The sequence below is a fragment of the Mobula hypostoma genome, chromosome 8 (genome assembly GCF_963921235.1).
Source record: "Mobula hypostoma chromosome 8, sMobHyp1.1, whole genome shotgun sequence".
In the NCBI taxonomy this organism is placed as follows: domain Eukaryota; kingdom Metazoa; phylum Chordata; class Chondrichthyes; order Myliobatiformes; family Myliobatidae; genus Mobula; species Mobula hypostoma.
In genome coordinates this window covers 68676435-68700901 of record NC_086104.1, presented here as the reverse complement: position 1 = coordinate 68700901, position 24467 = coordinate 68676435, and the positions used below count along the sequence as shown (strand labels likewise).

At 40.4% G+C, this 24467-nt stretch overlaps 1 protein-coding gene across 5 annotated transcripts in view; it reads right to left on the bottom strand.

Annotated features, from left to right (window-relative positions):
- ehbp1 (EH domain binding protein 1) overlaps nt 1–24467 on the bottom strand; it is a 433955-nt gene that overhangs the window by 346521 nt on the left and 62967 nt on the right. For all 5 annotated transcript variants that reach the window (XM_063056084.1, XM_063056086.1, XM_063056088.1 and 2 more), the window contains exons 4-5: nt 23877–23972; nt 21541–21594 (exon numbers count right to left, since the gene is read on the bottom strand). In XM_063056084.1, the coding sequence (XP_062912154.1) occupies nt 21541–21594; nt 23877–23972 (150 nt within the window). The remainder of the gene's footprint in view (nt 1–21540; nt 21595–23876; nt 23973–24467) is intronic.

Here is a 24467-nt window from a genome sequence, read left to right as displayed (position 1 = left end):
GAGGGGGAAGCCCAGGGGATGGGTAAGGAGTATAGTGAGAGGGACAGAGGGAGAAAAAGGAGAGAGAAAAAAAAATTAATTATAAAAGATAAATAAATAAATAACGGATGGGTTACGAAGGGGAGGTAGGGCAATAACAGAAGTTGGAGAGTCAATGTTCATGCCATCAGGTTGGAGGCTACCCAGACAGAATATAAGGTGTTGTTCCTCCAACCTGAGTGTGGCTCCATCATGACAGTCAAGGAGGCCGTGGATGGACATAACAGAATGGGAATGGGACGTGGAATTAAAATATGTGGCCACTGGGAGATCCTGCTTTCTCTGACGGACAAAGCGTAGGTGTTCAGCAAAATGGTCTTTGAGCCTGCGTCGGGTCTTGCCAATAATATAGAAGGCCGCATCGGGAGAACCGGACGCAGCATAGCACACCAGCCGACTCACAGGTGAAGTGTCACCTCACCTGGAAGGACTGTCTGGGGCCCTGAATGGTGGTGACAGAGGAAGTGTAAGGGCATGTGTAGCACTTGTTCCGCTTACAAGGATAAGTGCCGGGAGGGAGATTGGTAGGAAGGGATTGGGGGGGGAAACGAATGGACAAGGAAGTCGCGTAGGAAGCAATCCCTGCGGAAAGCAGAGAGGGTGGGGGAGGGAAAGATGAGCTTAGTGGTGGGATCCCGTTGCAGGTGGCGGAAGTTACGAAGAATTATATGTTGGACCCAGAGGCTGGTGGGGTGGTAGGTGAGGACAAGGGAACTCTATTCCTAGTAGGATGGGGTGAGAGCTGATGTGCGTGAAATGGGAGAGATGCGTTTGAGAGCAGTGTTGATGGTGGAGGAAGGGAAATCCCTTTCTTTAAAAAAGGAGGCCATCTCCTTTGTCCTGGAATGAAAAGCCTCATCCTGAGAGCAGATGCGGCGGAGACGGAGGAATTGTGAGGAGGGGATGGCATTTTTGCAAGAGACAGGGTGAGAAGAGGAATAGTCCAGGTAGTTGTGAGAGTCCGTAGGCTTATAGTAGATATCAGTAGATAGAGACAGAAAGATCAAGAAAGGGGAAGAAGGTGTCGGAAATGGACCAGGTAAATTTGAGGGCAGGGTGAAAGTTGGAGGCAAAGTTAATGAAGTTAACGAGCTCAGCATGTGTGCAGGAAGCAGCGCCAATGCAGCCGTCGATGTAGCAAAAGAAAAGTGGGTGACAGATACCAGTATAGGCTTGGAACATGGATTGTTCCACAAAGCCAACAAAAAGGCAGGCATAGATGGGACTCATACGAGTGCCCATGGCTACACCTTTAGTTTAGAGGAAGTGGGAGGAGCCAAAGAAGAAATTATTAAGAGTAAGAACTAATTCTGCTAGACGGAGCAGAGTGGTGGTAGAGGGGAACTGGTTAGGTCTGGAATCCAAAAAGAAGCGGAGAGCTTTGAGACCTTCCTGGTGGGATATGGAAGTATATAGGGACTGGACATCCATGGTGAAAATAAAGCAGCGGGGGCCAGGGAACTTAAAATTATCGAAAAAATTCAGAGCGTGAGAAGTGTCACGAACATAGATAGAAAGGGATTGAACAAGAAGGGTTAAAACCGTGTCGAGGTATGCAGAAATGAGTTCGGTGGGGCAGAGCAAGCTGAAACAACAGGTCTACCTGGACAGGCAGGTTTGTGGATTTTGGGTAGGAGGTAGAAACGAGAAGTGCAGGGTGTGGGAACTACAAGGTTGGTAGCAGTGGATGGGAGATCCCCTGAGCGGATAAAGTTGGTGATGGTGTGGGAGACAATGGCCTGTTGCTCCTAAGTGGAGTCATGATCGAGGGGTAAATAAGAGGTGGTATCCGCGAGTTGTTGCTGTGCCTTGGCAAGGTAGAGGTCAGTACACCAGACTACAACAGCAACCCCTTATCGGCGGGTTTTATAGTAAGATTAGGATTAGTGCGGAGGGAGTGGAGAGCAGAGCGTTCGGAAGGAATGAGGTTGGAATGGGAACAAGGTGTGGTGAAGTCAAGACGGTTGATGTCCCGTCAGCACTTAGCAATAAAGAGATCCAGAGCAGGCAGAAGACCAGAGCGGCAATATCCAAGTTTGGAAAAAGTGAGAATTTTTAAATATGCAAGTCCATCCTTGAGTGGAAGTCAATATATACTGGTTGGTTGGTCTATTAACGTTACATATACCAAGCAACATGTCGGAATAGAAATAAAACACTAATTTATTCTTGTGGAACATCCCATACTAATGGAGTAGGAATTCTTATGGATGAAAACATGGCAAAAAGTGTTTTAGGACATTGGGCAATATCAGAAGGAGTGCTCCTTGTTAGATTCAGAGGACAACCATTTGATTTAGCAATTATACAGGTATATGCACCAACAACAGATAGAACAAATGAGGATATAGATAAATTCTATGAAGAGCTTGAACAAGCAAAGAATGAATGCAAGTCTCGAGATACTGTTATTTTCATGGGAGATCAACATGCTAAAGTCGGAGGACAAGGTGCTGATGGAAATATCATTGGAAAATTTGGACTGGGGAAAGAAATGAAAGAGGTGAGAAATGGGTAGAATGGGGCAAGATGAATAATCAGGTCATTATGAATACCTACTTTAAAAACCATCCAAGACGCTTGTGGACCTGGAAAAGTCCAGGTGATAACACTAGAAATCAAATTGACTTTATTACTATAAACCACAGATTTAGAAACTCAGTGGCTCAATGCAAAACATATCCAGGTGCAGACTGTAATAGTAACCATAACCCAGTAGTATGTCATGTAAAAGTAAAATTTAAAAAACTAAAAAAGCAAAAACCTGAACAATCCCTTGACTACTTGTAATTAATTAAAGAAGAAAACTTCAGACAAAAATTTACAATTGAAGTAAGGAATAGATTTCAAAGTCTAGAAGTAGAATCTGTTGAAGATGATAGCAATCATGTAGAGATGAAATTTAACTCTCTAAAGGATGCCTTGGTAGAATCAGCAAAGTCAGTGATTCCTAAAAAAGAAAAAAAGCACAAAGACTAAATGGATGACAGATGACATCAAAAATCTGATGGAAGAAAGCAAATCCTATAGAATATGTCCTTAGATAAAAAAGTTAAAAGCTTATGTCAAAAAGCCAAAGTAGTATGGTTAAACCAGGAATGTGAGCAAATAGAAAGAATCCCTATTACTGATCCAAAAAGGTTACATCAACAAATCCAGAATATCTCTGGTAAAAAACTCCTCTGTTCTTCAGGTGGATGTTTGAAAGCAGAGGACGGTATCATTATCATGGAAAAGGATGAGATTATGAACAGATGGACTGAGTATATCCAGGAATTGTTTGAAGACGATTGAGGTGAAAAACCAGAAATTAAGAAAAACATTGAAGGTCCAAATATTTTAAAATCTGAAGTTCGTAATGCATTAAATAAGATGAAGAAAGGAAAGGCAGCAGGTCCTGATGAATTAGTAACAGAACAAATTATCGCCCTTGAAGATTATGTAATTGAAAAACTACAATTACATAATCAATGACATTTATGAGACTGGAATAATACCAGAAGAGATGAGGGTTTGCCTGGTGGCTGCTGACAGAGTAACAGCTCTCTGCTGGTGCTCCTAACCTACTTACTTTTGTCTCCAACCTTCTGAAATATTACTGTTAGATGGGTTATTATATTACTATGACTACCAACGCAGCTGTGGAAGCTATTCAAAAGCTCATTGAGGAGTTCCAACAGTTCAGAAAAGAAGTGTCGGCTGATTCACAACAAATCAGCGCTGAAATTAAACAAACAGGTACGAAATTAAACAATATTCAAGCAATTCTAAATAAGCATGATAAGAAGATAAAGGAACATGAAGAGGTTATTACTATACTGGATGAAAGAATGGATGATTTGCAAAAGCTGTATGAAAAACCATCCAAGTCCAACAAAATACTGAGACAGAAGATTATTGATTTGGAAAACAGAAGTAGAAGGAACAACTTACAAATCTTGGGACTTAAACAGCAAACAGAAGGAGATAATCCTAAAGAATTCTTTACAAACCTTTTGATGGAATTATTCCCAGATATTATAAAGTCTCTGCCTTTGATTGATCATGCTCACAGATCGCCTATCTACGGATCGGCTTCAAAATCAAAACCAAGATCAGTCATTCTATGTTTCCAAGAATTTCAAATGAAGGACCGTCTGATTCGTGATGCCCATGGAAAAGGTATGATTGACTATCAAGGTCAGAAGATTCGTATTGTTGAAGATTTTTCATCAGAAGTTATGGCAGAACGTGTTAAATTTTAAAAAGTTACGGCGGAGCTATACAGCCAAAATTTTAAGCCTTCTCTTTGTTTTCCGGCTCGACGAATCACAATGGAAGATGGATCATTTAAATGGTTTTGTACGAAGGAGCAGGTGCAAGAATTTTAAGACTCAAAAAACTGACTATATATATATATTCTATAGATTAAAAATCTTGCAAAAACAGAAATACTATATATTTTAAAAACTGACCTTAATAATTTTCAGTATGAATAATTGCTCTTTCTGTTTGATAAACCTGTCTAAGCTTGTTTATTTTACTATTTATTATTTAGTCTTGGTTAGAACAGAAAATAACCTTGAATTCTAAGGAGCGGTTCCAACAGGCTTTCGAAGGGGATGTTTTCAGTTGGGGTTCTTTCGAAAGGGATGTTTTCAGTTGGGGTAGATAGTGGTTGTTCTTTGACTGATTTTCTTTCTTTGGAAGGAGGAAGGGGGATGGGGAGCTCTTTTTTCTTGAAGCTGATTTGGGAATCTAGTCAATTCTGTTGCTTAGGTAATATATCTCAAAGTATATTATTTGGGATTAATATACGTTTCTCTGATTGCTACTTTAACCTTTCTTATAAATAGTTTTAAAATGGATCAAAGTATTAATTTACTTAGTTTTAACATGAAAGAAGTAAATCACCCCATGAAAAGAAATAAGATTTTTGCCTAAATTAAAAAACTTAAGGTCCCAATTGTTTTTCTTCAAGAAACCCATGTACATAAGTGTGACACTTCATGCCTTTTTATTCGATGGAAAAGATCTCATTTCAATTCCTCATTTCAGACCAAAGCCAGAGGGGTTTCGATCCTTATAGATAATAAAGTTCCCTTTGTTCAACATAAAGTAATTTCTGATACTAATAGGCGTTTTGTTATAGTATCAGGGAAACTAAATAACAAACTAATGGTATTTGCCAATGTGTATGCTCCGAATATAGATGACCCAGTTTCTTTTGAGTGTGTTTTTTTTTCATTTTTGCCAGATCTAAGTCTGTACTCATTGGTGATAGGTAGAGACTTTAATTGTTGCTTAGATCCAGCTTTAGATCATTCATCTTCTAAACGAATGATACCAAATAAATCAGCTGTACTTATTAAATCTTTTTTAATGAAATATGGTATTGCTGATGCTTGGCGTTTTTTCATCCAGTAGACAAGGAATATTTCTTTTTCTCTCATGTCCATCATACATATTCCAGGATTGATTTTTTTTTAATTGATAGCCAAATGATTCCATCAGTTCAATCCTGTGACTATAAAGAGATTGCTGTCTCAGATCACGCTCCTGTGCTCCTATCTTTAAATCTCCCTGGTCTTCTTCAAACAAATAGGTTTTCGCATTTAATTTAACTTTGTTATCTGATAAGGACTTTTTAAAGTTTATGAAGAGACAAATTACATTTTTTTTTGAAGAGAAATACGTTAGAGGAGACTTCTAGTCTTATCAGATGGGATGCCTTTAAGGCATATATTAGAGGACAAATTATTTCTTATACTGCAAGTATTAAGAAAAAAGCTAATAAAGAGAGGAGTGATTTAGCTAATCAGCTGAAACAATTAGACCAAGAGTATGTCTTGGCTCCAGAGCTTGCTTTATATAAAAGATGTGTCGAAACTAAAACTAAATATGATCTCCTTTTAACCTATCCAATCGAAATGCAAATCCTAAAAGATAAAAGTCAATTTTATATTCATGCAGATAAAACAGGTAAATTATTGGCTGATCAAATTAAAACCTTTATAGCTAAACAGCAGATTAAAGAAATATGCAAAGCTAATGGTGATAGGACAACTGATTATTTAGAAATAAATGATACTTTTAGAGAATTTTATTCTAAACTCTATAGTTCTGAATCTTCTAAGGATATCACTGTAATAAACAATTTTTTAGTCCAACTAAGCATTCCTATAATTTCTGCTGACAACAGAAAGCTGTTGGAACAACCTATTTCTTCTGAGGAAATTGTTGAGGCTGTGCGCTCATTACATTTGAGGAAAGCTCCGGGTCCAGATGGATTTCTGGAGAGTTTTACAAGATCTTTTCCTCACTGCTTATACGTCATCTATGTTCAGCTTTTTCGGATTCGTTCAAGTCGGGCAGACTCCCTTAATTTTTTTTAATGAGGCTTCCATTTCGCATATCCTTAAAAAGACTAAGGATCCAACTGAATGCTCTTCTTATAGACCAATTTCTTTACTTAATGTTGATACTGAGATCCTATCTAAAGTTTTGGCCCATAGGATTGAAAATACTTTACCATCTGTCATTGGCGATAACCATACTGGATTTATCAAAAAAAATCGATATTCTCACTTTAATATTCATCGGTTATTAAAGCTCTCCTTCTAACATGATATCGGAATGTGTGGTATCCCTAGATGCTGAGAAAGCTTTCGACAGAGTTGAAAGGAATTATTTATTTAAAACTTTAGAAAAATTCAATTTTGGACCCGTTTTCATTCAATGGATTAAATTACTTTATTTAGCTCCTTCCGCTACGGTTATCACTAATTCTTATAATTCCAAACCATTTAAGCTTCAACATGGCACTTGACAAAGCTGTCCGTTGAGCCCTTTGCTTTTTGATCTGGCCTTAGAACCCTTAGCCATTGCCTTTCGAGAATCTAATGATTATCACCGGTGTTTTAAGGAGAGACACTATTCACAAAGTCTCGCTGTACACTGATGATCTGCTGATATTTATTTCTAATGTTGAGACTTCGTTACCCCATGCGCTTTCTTTACTATCCTGTTTTAGTGAGTCCTCAGGTTATAAATTAAACCTACATAAAAGTGAACATTTTCCTTGGAATAATTTGATACCAACACATTCTAACCTTCCTTTTAAAATTGTAAGAAACCAATTTACCTACTTAGGTGGAACAATTACTAAAAACTATAAGCATCTATTTAAAGAAAATTTTCTTACCCTATTGAATCAAGTAAAAAGGATACTATCAAAATGGTCACCTCTTTCGTTATCGCTGATTGGTCGAATTAACCCTATTAAAATGAATATATTACCTAAATTCATGATTTTAAGTTCCCTGGCCCCCACCACTTTATTTTCACCATGGATGTCCAGTCCCTATATACTTCCAACCCCCATCAGGAAGGTCTCGATGATTTTAAGTTCCCTGGCCCCCACCGCTTTATTTTCACCATGGATGTCCAGTCACCATATACTTCCATCCCCCATCAGGAAGGTCTCAATGATTTTAAGTTCCCTGGCCCCCACCGCTTTATTTTCACCATGGATGTCCAGTCCCTATATAATTCCATCCCCCATCAGGAAGGTCTCAAAGCTCTATGCTTCTTTTTGGATTCCAGACCTAATCAGTTCCCCTCTACCACCACTCTGCTCCGTCTAGCGGAATTAGTCCTTACTCTTAATAATTTCTCCTTTGGGTCCTCCCACTTCCTCCAAACTAAAGGTGTAGCTATGGGCACCCGTATGGGTCCTAGCTATGCCTGCCTTTTTGTTGGCTTTGTGGAACAATCTATGTTCCATGTCTATTCTGGTATCTGTCCCCCACTTTTCCTTCGCTACATCGACGACTGCATTGGCGCTGCTTCCTGCACGCATGCTGAGCTCGTTGACTTTATTAACTTTGCCTCCGACTTTCACCCTGCCCTCAAGTTTACCTGGTCCATTTCCAACACCTCCCTCCCCTTTCTAGATCTTTCTGTCTCTGTCTCTGGAGAGAGCGTATCCACTGATGTCTACTATAAGCCTACTGACTCTCACAGCTATCTGGACTATTCCTCTTCTCACCCTGTCTCTTGCAAAAATGCCATCCCCTTCTCGCAATTCCTCCGTCTCCGCCGCATCTGCTCTCAGGATGAGGCTTTTCATTCCAGGACGAGGGAGATGTCCTCCTTTTTTAAAGAAAGGGGCTTCCCTTCTTCCACTATCAACTCTGCTCTCAAACGCATCTCCCCCATTTCACGTACATCTGTTCTCACTCCATCCTCCCGCCACCCCACTAGGTATAGGGTTCCCCTGGTCCTCACCTACCACCCCACCAGCCTCCAGGTCCAACATATTATTCTCCGTAACTTCCGCCACCTCCAACGGGATCCCACCACTGAGCACATCTTTCCCTCCCCCCCCCCGCTTTCCGCAGGGATCGCTCCCTACGTGACTCCCTTGTCCATTTGTCCCCCCCATCCCTCCCCACTGATCTCCCTCCTGGCACTTATCCTTGTAAGCGGAACAAGTGCTACACATACCCTTACACTTCTTCCCTCACCACCATTCAGGGCCCCAAACAGTCCTTCCAGGTGAGGCGACACTTCACCTGTGAGTCAGCTGGGGTGATATACTGCGTCCGGTGCTCCCGATGTGGCCTTCTATATATTGGCGAGACCTGACGCAGACTGGGAGACCGCTTTGCTGAACATCTACGCTCTGTCCGGTAGAGAAAGCAGGATCTCCCAGTGGCCACACATTTTAATTCCACATTCCATTCCCATTCTGACATGTCTATCCACGGCCTCCTCTACGGTAAAGATGAAGCCACACTCAGGTTGGAGGAACAACACCTCATATTCCGTCTGGGTAGCCTCTAACCTGATGGCATGAATATCGACTTCTCTAACTTCCGCTAATGCCCCACCTCCCCCTCATACCCCATCTGTTATTTATTTCTATACACACATTCTTTCTCTCACTTTCCTTTTTCTCCCTCTGTCCCTCTGACTATACCCCTTGCCCATCCTCTGGTTCCCCCCGGCTTGTCTTTCTTCCCGGACCTCCTGTCCCATGATCCTCTTGTATCCCCTTTGCCAATCACCTGTCCAGCTCTTGGCTCCATCCCTCCCCCTCCTGTCTTCTCCTATCATTTCGGATCTCCCCTTCCCCTCCCACTTTCAAATCTCTTACTAACTCTTCCTTCAGTTAGTCCTGACGAAGGGTCTCGGCCTGAAACGTCGACTGCACCTCTTCCTACAGATGCTGCCTGGCCTGCTGCGTTCACCAGCAACTTTGATGTGTGTTGCTTGAATTTCCAGCATCTGCAGAATTCCTGTTGTTTGGGAGTATTATGTTCAGTTCTGCTTGTCTCATTATATGAAGGATGTGGAAGCTTTAGACAGCATGCAGAGCAGTTTTAACAGAATGTTGTCTGGACCAGAGAGCATATTTTATGAGGATAGGTTCAGAAAGCTGGGACGGAGGGTAAAAATGGCTAATACAAGAGGGCATAATTTTAAGGTGATTGGAAGAAAGAATGGGTGGGGGGAGGGAGAGATATTAGAGGTAGATTTTTTTCCTCCAGAAAGATTGCTGAATGCGAGAAATATGCTGCCAGGGGTGATGGTAGAGGCAGACATATTGAAAGGAGCCTTAGATAGACAGATGGATGAAAGTGAAATGGAGGACTATGCAGATTGTCAGATTGATCTTGGGAGTTGACCAGACGGTCAAAGGTAACATCATGGGCTGAAGGGCCTGTACTCTACTACAGTCTGAACTGTTTATTGACCACGAAATGGTTATGTCCTAAAAATTATGAACATCCCAATATAACATGGGAAGTAAAGGCTGCAAATGCTGAACTGTAGCCACGTGTTTCTCAAAACATTTATTTTGTAGCTCAGATTTAAGATTATCAAATGTATCTCCAGTGTTCATCTGCACATCCCTTCTTTACCCCTGTACCACACCATCGCCTCCTGAAAGGTTGAATCAATCATCTGGCCTTAATAGCCAGGGTTACCAAATTGTTCTGGCATTTTAGCAGAGTAGACCCAATATGATGAACAGCCGAATTCTGCTCCAATATCTTAAGTTTAGTTAATGTAAAAACAGGGCCATTGAGAATCAAATGGTAATCCTCCGCCAGGACACGGCAACTTAAATAAAATACCTACATTTCATTATGACTATATTTATTTTTGGTTTTAATTATTCAGCCATGTTTTTGTAACTCAGTTAAATTCAGCAACAACAGAAACAACTTCCAATTACAACACATCTTTAATACAGAAAAATATCCCAGGGTACAGCACAGTGCAGGACCAACAGGCTCTGGGACAACTTCTACCACCAGGCCATCAGACCGATTAACTCACGCTGATTTGAGTGTATTTCTGTGTTACATTGACTGTTCTATTTATTATAAATTATTATAAATTACTATGATTACACATTCAGACGGAGACGCAACGTAAAAAATTTTTACTCTTCATGTATATGAAGGATGTAAGAAATAAAGTCAATTCAATTCAGTGTCATAGCTGGAAATAAAAGGAAAGTTAAACCAAAGAAGATGATGTGACCAAATATCAAATAGTGAAAGGGAACTCTAGAGCATGAGACCTACGTAGCTGGACGATCATGTAATCAGCAACGGTGGAAGGGTAAAGGTTGCAGAGAAAAGTAACAAAGGAGGCAGTATGCACCAGCTGGAAGAACTGTCGGCTCACAGCTCCAACAACGCAAGTTCAATCCTGACCTGACTTCTGCTGCTGTCCAGGTTGAGTTTTGCACATTCTCCATTTGAAAGCATGGGTTTTCTCTACGTGGTCTGCTGTCTTCTCATATCCCAAAAGCACTGGGTTTGGGAGACAATTTACCTACTTTCAATTGTCCCCAATACGTAGCTGAATGGAAGAATCAAATGGATGCAGAGAGATTATGGGGAAAATAAAAAGGGGATTATTGAAGGATTAATATAAAAGCGTGCTTGATGGTCAGCACAGATTTGTTGACCTGAAGGGCCTGTTTCCATGCTTTAAGATACCACAAGAAAAAAAATTGTCCTTGAGAATAGATTGGGCAAGGAGAAGTTGCAGAGGTCAGAAAGGTAAAATTACAATTGCATCCATGTTCGATTCATTGATTTATTGGATGAGAGTGGGGCGGATGGAGGGGGGACCTCCCTGGCCTCAGTCTTAGTGAGGACTAGGCCTGAAGCCACAGTGCCACCTGTTCGCAGCCACTGGATTGAGAAGATAAAGCTACTGTGCTTACCGGGGACAGAGTGGTACGGCGTGCAGAATGGAGTCGTTGCTGCCCTCCCAGGGTTTCACTAGGCAGAAGACAAGCTCTGTTGTGGTCGACTACAGATTTTTGGTGGCACACAATGGACTCGAGCCTCAAGCTGCGGGGTCGTTTGCTTTTTATATATATATTTGTCTGGTTTCATTTTTGCTACTATTCTATATGTGCCTGTATATATGAGGATTGTGCCTCTAAGCCACGGTATCACCTAGCGGCCGTCAGGGCCGGTTGAGAGATGGTCACGGTGGGCTGGGTTGTCTGGACTATTTCGATGCATAATCTGTGCTGTTGTGTTTTTACTAATATTCTCTATGTGCTTGTATATGTGAGGACTGGGCCTCAAAACCAAGGTATCACCTGGATAGCGTCAAGGTGGGTCGACAGATGATATTGGTGTGCTGGGGGTTCTGGACTATATGAATGTATTTTACTGATATTCTATTTGGCCTTGTTAACTTGTCTGTGGGAGAACTAGGCATCAAGCATGGTGCTGCATGAGGGGGGCGGAGGGGTTCAAGACTCTTTTATTGTGTGAATATGTTCTGGTGTGTGACTGTTGGTAATGTGCTTTAGCACCTGACACCATTGGCTGTACTCACGTATGGCTGAATTACAATTAAGCTTGAAATGAATTGCAGTCCTTTGCACAAACCCCAGTCCCCGGCACTATCTGCACACATGCAATGAAAGTTTCTTCCTGAAGTAAATGACTGAATTTGCAATGTTTCAGGACAAATACTGGAATCTGGCACAAAACAAAAACAAACTGTTGGAGGAACTCAATGGAAAAACAGCATCTCTGGGAGGGGGAAGAAGAAAAATAGAGTTGATACCTTGAGTTGAGACCTGCATCAGGATTGAGTTCCTACAGCAGTTTATATTTTTGCTCTCAATGTTTCAGGTTTAGTAATGTGTTAGGCACTTATTACTTCATACAGAGCTTTAGCACTTTCAGCACCTGCAAAGTTCTGAGGTCACGGTGTTATTAAGCTCTTTGAACTCAAACTACACAAAATATTTTGTCCATCCAAATGAATAAGACTTTGAGAATTATTGAGAAACAGAGGGAATGTAATGAACAAATAGAAGGATCGCCATCACATCAAATAAAAGAAGGTGGCAGTTATGGTACAGCTTTATCAAACTGTGGCTAGGCCACAACTGGAAAACACTGATTAATAGTTACCTTGCTCTTGAAAGGATGTGATTATACTGGAGTGAGCATCCATAGAGTTGATTCATTAAGAACCCTGTCTAGGTTAGAGCATTTCAGCTATGAAGAGACCTGGGTTTGTTTTCTTTTGAATGGAGGTGGAGGGATATACTTTATAGTTTATTGTCACCAAGCAATTGATACTAGAATGTACAATCATCACAGCGATATTTGATTCTGTGCTTCCCGCTCCCTAGATTACAAATATTAAATATTATAAATATTAAAAATAGTAAAATTAGTAAATATTAAAAATTGAAATTATAAATCATAAATAGAAAATAGAAAAATGGAAAGTAAGGTAGTGCAAAAAAAACCAAGAGGCAGGTCTGGATATTTGGAGGGTACGGCCCAGATCCGGGTCAGGATCCGTTCAGCAGTCTTTTCACAGTTGGAAAGAAGCTGTTCCCAAAACTGGCCGTACGAGTCTTCAAGCTCCTGAGCCTTCTCCCTGAGGGAAGGAGGACGAAAAGTGTGTTGGCTGGGTGGGTCGTGTCCTTGATATTACTGGCAGCACTGCTCCGACCGCGTGCGGTGTAAAGTGAGTCCAGGGACGGAAGATTGGTTTGTGTGATGTGCTGCGCTGTGCCGTGTTCACGATCTTCTGCAGCTTCTTTCGGTCTTGGACAGGACAACTTCCATACCAGGTTGTGATGCACCCAAGAAGAATGCTTTCTACTGTGCATCCATAAAAATTAGTGAGTGTTTTAGGGGACAGGCCAAATTGCATCGACAAAATAACCAATTTCCCTCGGGATCAATAAAGTATGACTATGACTATGAAAATAAACAGTCGGAAACTTTTCCTCATGGCAAAGGTATCGAAGACTGAAAGGCTTACGTTTAGGGTGAGGAGTCAGAGATTTAGAGGGAATCTGAAGAAGAACTTTTCCTATCCAGAGGGTGTTTAGAATCTGGAACATACTGCACGAGTGGATGCATTGGAGAGTACGCTCACAATATTGAATTATCTAGATGATCACTCGATGCTGGTGATTAAAATTCAGTTTTACATTGGCATGGACATCACACGTCTTAGTAATGACTTATTTCCAAATTGTGCAATTTTGTTCCTTCCTTTTCTGGGTATTACCAAGACCTGTATTCGGAACTCATGTCCCAGAAATGCATTAGCGCAGTGAAGCACTACAAGCACTAAACTAAAAAGCAGATGTCACCCTCTCACCGGGCTTGTTAGCTAACTCGGCTAACAGCTATGTGACTCAGCGGTGAACGATCATTTTTCATAAACAACACACTTCTAGGTCGGTATGATTTGGGGTTCAACCAGACAGGAATGCCATGATGTTCCAATTAAAGAAACTTTGATTTGAGCTTATGCTGTGTAAATATTGCCCATACACAATTATTTCAACTTTATCAAACAGTTATTTAAAAATAAAAATGAAAAATAAATGAAAGGGTCCATTACAGTTAAACTAGTCTAAATGCGCACATGACCGTTGGAGTTCATCTCTTCCAAAGCTGGATACAGGTGTCCCCCACTTTTTGAACATTCGCTTCACGAAACCTCACTGTTACGAAAGACTGACATTAGTTACCTGTTTTTGCTAACAGAAGGTGTTTTCACTGTTATGAAAAAAGGCAGCGCGCGAACAAAAAATCAGCACGCGCCCCGAGCAGCCACTCTCCCCCGGATTCGGAACTGCATTCTCGCCAGCATTGCTTAAACAAGTGCCTGTGAGCATCCGTTAGCAAGATGAATTCTAAGGTATCAGAAAAGCCTGAAAGAGCTCGTAAGGGTGTTACACTTAGCATAAAACTAGACCTTATTAAGTGTTTCGATCATGGTGAACGAAGTAAGGACAAAGTGAGTTTGATTTGTGGAAGTTGACAAAGATGATGTTGAAGAGGTTTTGGCATCCCATGACCAAGAACTGATAGATGAAGAGCTGATGCAATTGGAAGAGGAAAGGATAACAATTCAGTAGCAAATGTACGTGAAGTGAAGTCGTCCAGGAACTGAAAGTGAAGCAACTGTGTGAGATTTTCACTGCAATGATAAAGTACGACTTTAATTTTGAAAGGGTACATTGGTTTAGGGTATATTTGCAGGATGGTTTGAGTGCTTACAAAGGACTGTATGATAGAAAAGTGCGTGAGGCTCAGCAGTCAAGCATAGTGTCGTTTTTCAAGCCTTCCACGTCAGCCACAGCAGACGACGAACCTCAACGCCTCTGATCTGGGCCGACAATTACGTGCTGGGCGGCACCTAATTAATTAGCTTGTGTATTTTGGCTTTTTTCTTAAAGATGTGCTGAGTGCATTCCAGCTACTGCTGTACTGCTGCATTCTTCGCAAATTGCTATCGGTTCACTGCCCGGAGGGTGGGGGCCACTGCACCACCCCAACCTCCGACGACTCAGCATAACACACCATCATCAGTGTGCTCGCTGTCTTCCCAATTCCAGTAAGTGATACTACACTGTATATACATTATTTCTACTTTATATAGGCTGTGTATTTTTATGTGTTATTTGGTATGATTTGGCAGCTTCATAGCTTAAAGGTTACTGGAGAGCACTTGCGCCGTTTTTGCTGAAAGCACTTGCGTGAGATTTTCGCTACAGAGAACAGCGCAGCAATGATTGTGGAAAAGTATTTCTACTTTATATAGGCTGTGTATTCATCATATCATTCCTGCTTTTACTATATGTTAGTTATTTTAGGTTTTGTGTGTCATTTGGCATGATTTGGTAGGTTATTTCTGGGTCTGTGAATGCTCTCAAATCTTTCCCATATAAATAAATGGTAACTGCTTCTTCACTTTGCAACATTCCGGCTTATGAACCGTTTCATAGGAACGCTCTACCTTCGGATGGCGGGGGAAACCTGTATAATCATTAATAATGGCATTGAGCTTACGGTCTGCGTGAAAGAATCTCAATATCTCAATAACACATACACACACACACGTACGTATTGACCCTCCTCCTTGGAGCCACTCATCTGAGCAAAACACTTCTTGCAATGGCAACTCGCCTTCCCACAGCATTCTGCAGCATCTTCCCTTCTGTCCCGCTCCGCAGCTCCTGCCAAAAAGACCCCAAACCAGACTACTGTCCATCACAAATCTCTCTCCACCCTGCTCTCTCTCGAACTTTCTCCAGATCCCACCAACCTGATTGGCTGACACAACATTCCTATGTTGAACAGCAGGGCTTCAACAGCAAGACAGCAGCTATACTTTATTAGGAGTTTGAAGCAATTTAGCATGTCAACAAATACACTCAAAAACTTCTATAGTTGTACCATGGAGAGCATTCTAACAGGCTGCACCACTATCTGGTATGGAGGGGCTACTGCACAGGACCAGGAGAGGCTACAGAAGGTTGTAAATCTAGTCAGCTCCATCTTGGGCATTAGCCTACAAAGTACCCTGGACATCTTTAGGGAGTGGTGTCTCAGAAAGGCAGTGTCCATTATTAAAGACCTCCAGCACCCAGGGCATGCCCTTTTCTCACTGTTACCATCAGGGAGGAGATACAGAAGCCTGAAGGCACACACTCAGCGACTCAGGAACAGCTTCTTCCTCTCTGACATCTGATTCCTAAATGGACTTTGAAGCTTTGGACACTCCCTCACTTTTTTAATATGCAGTATTTCTGTTTTTGTACATTTTTTGAATAATCTATTCAATATATGTAATCCCCTCCAGTTCGCCTACCAGCCCCGACTAGGAGTTGAGGATGCCATCGTCTACCTGCTGAACCATGTCTATGTCCACCTGGACAAGCCAGTGAGCACTGTGAGGGTCATGTTTTTTGACTTCTCCAGTGCGTTCAACACCATCTGCCCTGCTCTGCTGGGGGAGAAGCTGACAGTGATGCAGGCGGATGCTCCCCTGGTGTCATGGATTCTTGATTACCTGACTGGCAGGCCACAGTACGTGTGCTTGCAACACTGTGTGTCCGACAGAGTGATCAGCAGCACTGGGGCTCCACAGGGGACTGTCTTGTCTCCCTTTCTCTTCACCATTTACACCTCGGACTTCAACTACTGCACAGAGTCTTGTCATCTTCAGAAGTTTTCGGATGACTCTGCCATAGTTGGATGTATCAGCAAGGGAGATGAGGTCGAGTACAGGGCTACTGTAGGAAACTTTGTCACATGGTATGAGCAGAATTACCTGCAGCTTAATGCGAAAAAGACTAAGGAGCTGGTGGTAGACCTGAGGAGAGCTAAGGTACCGGTGACCCCTATTTTCATCCAGGGGGTCAGTGTGGACATGGTGGAGGATTACAAATATCTGGGGATACATATTGACAATAAACTGGACTGGTCAAAGAACACTGAGGCTGTCTACAAGAAGGGTCAGAGCCGTCTCTATTTCCTGAGGGGACTGAGGTCCTTTAACATCTGCCGGACAATGCTGAGGATGTCCTACGAGTCTGTGGTGGCCAGTGCTATCATGTTTGCTGTTGTGTGCTGGGGCAGCAGGCTGAGGGTGGCAGACACCAACAGAATCAACAAACTTATTTGAAAGGCCAGTGATGTTGTGGGGATGGAACTGGACTCTCTCACGGCAGTGTCTGAAAAGAGGATGCTGTCTAAGTTGCATGCAATCTTGGTCAATGTCTCCCATCCACTACATAATGTACTGGGTGGGCACAGGAATACATTCAGCCAGAGACTCATTCCTCCAAGATGCAGCACAGAGTGTCATAGGAAGTCATTCCTGCCTGTGGCCATCAAACTTTACAACTCCTCCCTTGGAGGGTCAGACACCCTGTGCCGATAGGCTGGTCCTGGACTTATTTCATAAATAAGATGTAAATTTAAATTTACTGGCATAATTTACATATTACTATTTAACTATTTATTATTTATGGTGCAACTGTAACGAAAACCAATTTCCCCCTGGGATCAATAAAGTATGACTATGACTATTTACTCGTTTATTATGGGTTTTTTCTCTCTCTCTCTCTGCTAGATTAGGTATTGCATTGAACTGCTGCTGCTAAATTAACAAATTTCATGTCACATGCTGGTGATAATAAACCCAATTCTGATTCTTACCTTTAGCTGAAACTAAAACATTTTACCAGCAGGATATGCTGCTTTTGCAAAAAACTACTAAAATGAACTATCTACAGCAAAGCAATAGAAATCTTAAACAGGGCATTACGCACAAATGAACAGAAAACCCAACAACAACTGGAAGCTTCAGTACAGAGAGGAAAGAAACTCAGGAATGTTGAGCAAAATTGGCTGAAAACTTCAAAAAAAAAATGTACTCAAGACAGTGAAAAGCATATTCTCATTTATGGAGTAGAGGGTCAACATAATGGTGAAGAATAAATTTCAGCAAACAATTTGATGATAAACAAGAGAGACAAGAAATTTGGGGACAAGGAGTCAATAATTCTAGAGAGCCATCTTTGATTAGCAGCTGACCAAGATCAATTTTCTAAATGTTTCCTTCTGTCAGCTATTTCTTGAGCCATTAAGATTGAAGGCGACCTTAGAATTTACTACGTCTGCATTTAACATCATGAAAAATCTTTGCCATGCAATTTATAGGGATCTACCGTCTGTTACTTGCTACATTTCTGTTTTTTTAAAACACAATATTCAAAAGTGACTGACAGAACTTTTAAGCAATAGCACCTTTGATCCACAATGTGGCAGCAGAAACACAGGAAACAAATTTTTAAGAGCTGGTGGCCAATCAGGAGTAACAATTTCCAAACTCTACTTGGGTTTTCAAGCAAAATCCAATGTCAAAATCTAATTCAAAAATATTGTGTACAGAAGAAAAACATTCTTTTAAAGTAAATGAGTTTCCCACAACCTCCGAAAACCTTCATAAAATTATCTGTAGACAGGCAGAGTACAGTTTGCCTTTCACAACATCCAGATATATTGAAGTGCTTTACATACAGTTATGGAAATCAGTAATAAAAACAAAGCACCTGGAAATATTCAACAGATCTGATAGTGTCTATGGAAATAGAAACAGAGTTAACATTTCAGGTTGAAGACCTTTCACTGGAACTAGGGAAGGTAGAAAACATGATGGATTCAAAATTAACAAGTGCCTTTGATCTCAAAACATTAACTACTTCCCTTTCAAGATGCTTACCCCTTTCAAGATGCTTACTCCTTTCAACAGTTTTCTCTTTTTATTTTAAGTAGAAAAATTAGCCTGACTTACAAAACATAATTTGCACTGCTGATGTTGGCTCATTAAGACCATCTCTGGGATAATCAGAGATGGGTGAAAATGCAGGCATTGCCACTCACATAAAAAAATCCTAAAATACAGAAACAAATCAATACAATCCAAATAAATGGCAGAACAGTTAAAAGGCATGAATGAACTACTTTTTCTGCACCAAAATTTGCTGAATTGTTGAAAGGCTTTGCCATGTCATCCCATTTCCATCTGCTTAACTTTCTTGAATGGCCACAATATATCTTTCAAGTTATCATTATAGATAAAATACACAAAATTCTCCGTCACATTCTCCAATTTATTGGCCTCCAAAGATGATGCATTTTCAAAAAATATTGAAATGAAGTCAATGTCAAATTAAACATTTCATTACAAATTTCCAACATTATTAGCAACTATTCACAGAATTAAAAAAAAACCTTGTGTGCTGCAGTAGAACAGATATTTAATTAAAAATCAATATGAATATACTTTCTCAGAGAGAAATTTAAGCAAGAATATTGTCACTTCTTCCCCATTTCTACTCACCTCTGTGATTTGCAATGTAACATGCCAGAATTAATCCTGGACATACTATCTGCATTTAACACAATGATTTATGTTCCGATAACCTATTCTTCATGATAATTATTAAGCATATGAAAGACCTGCAAATGTACATTGTTTCATGTCTATTTCAAATGTCTCACAGAGCTGTCAAATTTAGGTTCTAGTTTAAGCCCCTGGAATGACTAGCTCATTTGAAAACAAATCCATAGTACATCTGAAAAAAATTCAAGGCAGTCTACATCTTCAAAAGGAAATAAAATTGTTGAGGAAGAAATCTTAAAATCTTAATGAAGAAAACCACTGCATTCTTTTATACTCGACAAAGTGCAAGTCTAATGACCCCTCTAGAAAATACATGCATGGTATTACAAATTAAATTTTACACTTCCCTCCAAACAGAGACGGGGTTCGTTTCCACCTTTCTATCCACCTTCAATGGAAAACTTCACAGAAAAGTAAAAGCTGTGGAACAGTCAATTGATAAAATGGAGCCCAACTGATAAGATAGAATCACAGGAAAGTGACGAGATAGACCACAGCAACACAAAATTTGCTGGAAACCTCAGCGGTGTGAGCAATACTGGTGGGAGAAAACAAATTGTCAGTTTGCATTCGAAACCCTACACCAGGACTTGGAATGGACAGGCAAGATGGGAATATAGAGAGAGGAAGGGGAGTGCTGGGAAAGGATTCCGAGGCAATTGGTAGACCAAGGAGAGGTGTAAGATGACAAGCAAGTATTGCCAGATAGGGGAGGTAAGGGAGATGGAGTTGGGCAACCGTGGCAGATGAATGATAGATGGAAGCAGGCAAAGAGAGAGAAACATAACAAAAGATTGGAGACAACTGCAGGAGGGAGATAAGCAGGAACAATGATGGGGAGATAAGAATGGGAACCATTAGAGAAGGGAAAGGTGAACAGTTGGAATCGGGTGGAAGGTGTGGGGAACCTGTGTGTGGTTTGATGGGTGGAGGAGGGGGAGGGGGAGGGGGAGGGGGAGGGGGAGGGGGAGCGGGACAAAGATTGATGATGGGTGAAGGAGGAGTGGGGGATGTGGGCAGTGGGAAAATAGGACGACTGGAGTGTCAGAAGTGGTGGGGGAGAGAAAGCAGAAAGGATTTAACACAAAATCAGAAAATATTTCTGCCATTGGATTGTAGATGACCCAGGTAGAATATAAGGTGTTGGGGAGTGAGATCCCAGTCTGAAATTTCCACTGCCATTTAAGTGGCAATGATCAGCGATATCACCAGTACCCCAGGTAGAGTCATAGAGTAGTACAGCACAGAAACAGGCCCTTCAGTCCATCTAGTCCAAACTAAAACCATTTAAACTGCCTACTCTCATCGAACTACGCCGGGATCAGAGCCCTCCATACCCCTACTATCCGTGAACCTACCCAAACTTCTCTGAAACATTGAAATTAAGCTCACATGCACCACATGAGTTGGTGATTCATTCCACACTCTCACAACCTTCTGAGTGAAGCTTCCCCTCATGTTTCACTTAAACTATTCAGGTCCTCCAAACAAACCCAGCAAAATCCTTACATGTTTTCTCTGTACTCTTGTTTACATCTTTCCTGTAGGTAGGTAACCAAAGCTGCACACAATACTCCAAATTAGGCTTCACCAACGTCTTATACAACTTCTGAAAGTGAGGTACTGCCAGAGAAGAGGAGTTGATTTGCCATGCAAAGTAAGCCTGACCTGCACCCATTATCTTGTGTTCTTTTGATTTACAGCTACACACCAGATAAACTCATTTTTTTCAACAGAACCCAAAATCTCCACTGCTATGAGCATAATAGATTTCCAGCTTTTACTTGCAGGTTATAATGAAAAGTTCTGTCACCAGCAGAAATATTAATGGTGTAACTAATGACCAAAATTAAATCCCAGCCTTAGTACACACTTGGAAGCATTTTCTGAGCTTTAAGTTTCCTCAAATTTTATTTTGTTTCTTTCCAAAGTTGATAAATTTGACTTTCTCCATGTTTCTGTATCATTTAGTCAGGCAAAAATCAACCACAGTGAACTGGAAGAATTAATCTATATATAACCGTGCATTTTAATTCACATAGCTTACTCTATACAGCAATTCTCCATGAAGTCAATAGCAAATTTAGTTTATCTGGGGAAAAGTTTTTAAGGGCAATGGAAATAAGGGAATCTTTTCACAGCATTAGCCAATGATGAATCACTTTGTAAAGCACATTCTAAACAGCACTATTTTGTTTTTACCCAAACCAACGTGAAACAACAGCAAATTAAACTCACATTTTCTATAACAAATGTCCATTCTTTGTCTTCAAATTCCTCAGCATGAGGATCCTAGAAGAAATAATTAGGTTTAATTAAAATTGAATTCTTATTTTTGTTTTTGTTCATATATAACCCATGTAATATTAATGAAACCCAAATAAAAAAGTGCATGAACATTTGCAAATCTGTTGAAAGAGATTACTGAGGATACCTACTGAACATTAGTTTGCAGATTTAAACAATATAGCTTTAAATATGTTTTTGGCAGTGCATGGTACAAGAGTGTAAATTATATCTTCTGTACTAAAACCACTGCATGCTTATTCTTTTTCTGCACACTTCTAACTTTTCAATGAGCTTAAATCTGCTTTATTAATAGAACTCAAGTATTGGTCTCAATTCAAGAGTAGGATTTCATATCTCTGACTCTCTCATATTCCTGGACATATTGCTCAAAAGTATATCTATTAATTTCACTACAGTGTTTAAAATAGCACTAGTTTCAAGGGCCAGGATTAAAAGATCTGGTCATGAATTTTAAGGATGTCATTACCGAAAAACAGGTACCTAACATCAACATCAAGCACACTTTGATTTATTTCAATTAGTACCAGATGTCAAGATAATTGCTACAAATTATACAATTATGACCAATATTTGTACAAAGCATCAAAGAGATCTGATCTCAAAACAGTACTACTTTACAGATATACATGAAAAAAAACAATATACAAAAACACCCAATTGCAATTTCCTCACATAGATATGCAGTGTAAGTTTTCAAACAACTTCCACAAATTGAGCAGTAGACCAGTACACAATGCACCACTGTGGCAAAAAAAAACACGAAATCTAGACAATCTGCTGGAGGAACTCTGCCAGTCAAGCAGCATCTGTGGATCAGATGATGTCTTAATTCAAAATCCCGTATCCATCCCAATGCAGGGGTTCAACCCAAACACCAACAATTCCTTTCCTCCCACTGATGCTACTTAACCCACTGGGTTCCTTCAGCAGATAGTTGCTCCAGATTCCAGCATCTTCAGCTTCTTGTAACCCTACAATATCTAATATATCATTGAAAAACATAATGATTAGTACAAGAATAACTTAATTTGATAATTTGAAACAATATTCTTATACAATCATGTGGCTTGCATGCACTGCATAGGCATCAGTAATGCAAGTTCTACTAATTCATTTGAAACTATAGATAATTCTATTCTACCAGTGAGCATTCAATTTAGAGTAAAGTACCAATAAAAATGTCTTTTTCCTTTTACAAAAACAAAGAAAATTTTGTGAGATCTTCACAAGCTAATGCTAAATTTATATTGAAGACTGCCGCAAGAGTAGCCAGCTGAAGGCGAATTTAATAATTTATATTTTGTCTACAAACTAAGTCATGCTTTACTGTGACAGCATAAATTCAATTACTGTAATATTATGAATTGCACTGTACTACCCCACAAAAAAGAACAAATTTCATGACACATGTAAGTGATGGTAAACTTGATTCTGAACTAATGTTCTGATATGGGTCTCTATTGTGGACTGAGAGTAGGAAGAGAGGAGGGAGAGGGGTATCATGATTGGGAAAAGGGGAAAAGGAGAGGGGAATCATGGTTGGGAAACGTGGAAGGGAGAGGGGAGGGAGCAGGACGCACCAGCGAGACATTCTGTAATCATCAATAAACCAATTGGAATCAAATGAACTTGCCTGGAACCTCAGGGCTGGGTGTGTCTGCACCTGTGTGAAACCCCCCAACCGACACCCGGCACTCCTCCTCTGCCACCTGTCCAACACCCCTCTACAAGGCGCTCCATCCCCCACATTCCCAACATCCTTTGGCTCCCTCTAGATTTATAAACTTGCTTTCCACTGTATGTTGATAAATACAGTACTGTGCAAAAGTCTTAGGCACCCGAGCTATGTATAAGACTTTTGCACAGTACTGTATGCAGTCTCAAAATCAAGATGCATCATATTCACAAAGAACATGCAACTATTGTTAAATACATACAAGTTATGTTAGAATATGTATGTTAGGTGGATTCAGATTATTTTTCTTTATTTCATCCAAAGCTTCTAAAATCATGAATATACAGAACATGCAGTCAAGGAAATGAGCTGATTTGAGATTTTATTTCACTTTTCATCATAGCATTGGCTTTGGCCCTGAAATGACAATTATCACTTCAGCTACAGTTTTCATACCTTACTGATATCCCCAACCTTCCAATAGAATCTGGAAGATTTCAGTGTTTCACATACAAAAACAGTGCAACTGAGAGAGGGGTTTTGTTTTAAGAAAGGTTAATGCAATAGAATCAGAGTTTATGAGCTGTACCTTGAAAAGTGTCACAGTGATTTCAATGTTTTCGGGAACCGGCCATACCACAACTCCTCGATATGGGTTTTTAATTCCCGGTTGCCAACTATGAATCTTCAAGAGAAACAGGAAAAAAAATATTTATCAATGTACCAAGTTTGTATCAAAGTCACTTGATATGTAAATATGATCAAAAACCTTTAGTCCAGTAGTGCTAAATGAAATGTTTAAATGTACTGCAACTTTACCTCTTATACCTGATCCTATTGAATAACATATTCTATGTTAAACTGCATTTGACACTTTGTGGCCATCTCTCATGATGGTCCCTTTACATCACTTCACTAAGTGTCATAAGATATTGGATGCCATTGACAATAGTGTCACATCACAAATGATTTTGATATGGATATGGATTTAGGCACACAAAATTACTGAAGTTGCTGACAATCTACAAGTTTGTCTTGGGCTACACACCGACATCGATGAGATAGCAGATGGAGTTTTACTAATGAGGCTAAGACACATAGTATAAATAGCAAAGCCCAAGAGTGTATAGAGGAAGAGAGTGCAAGTCCAAATGTTCTTGAAGACGGCAGTGTAGGCACA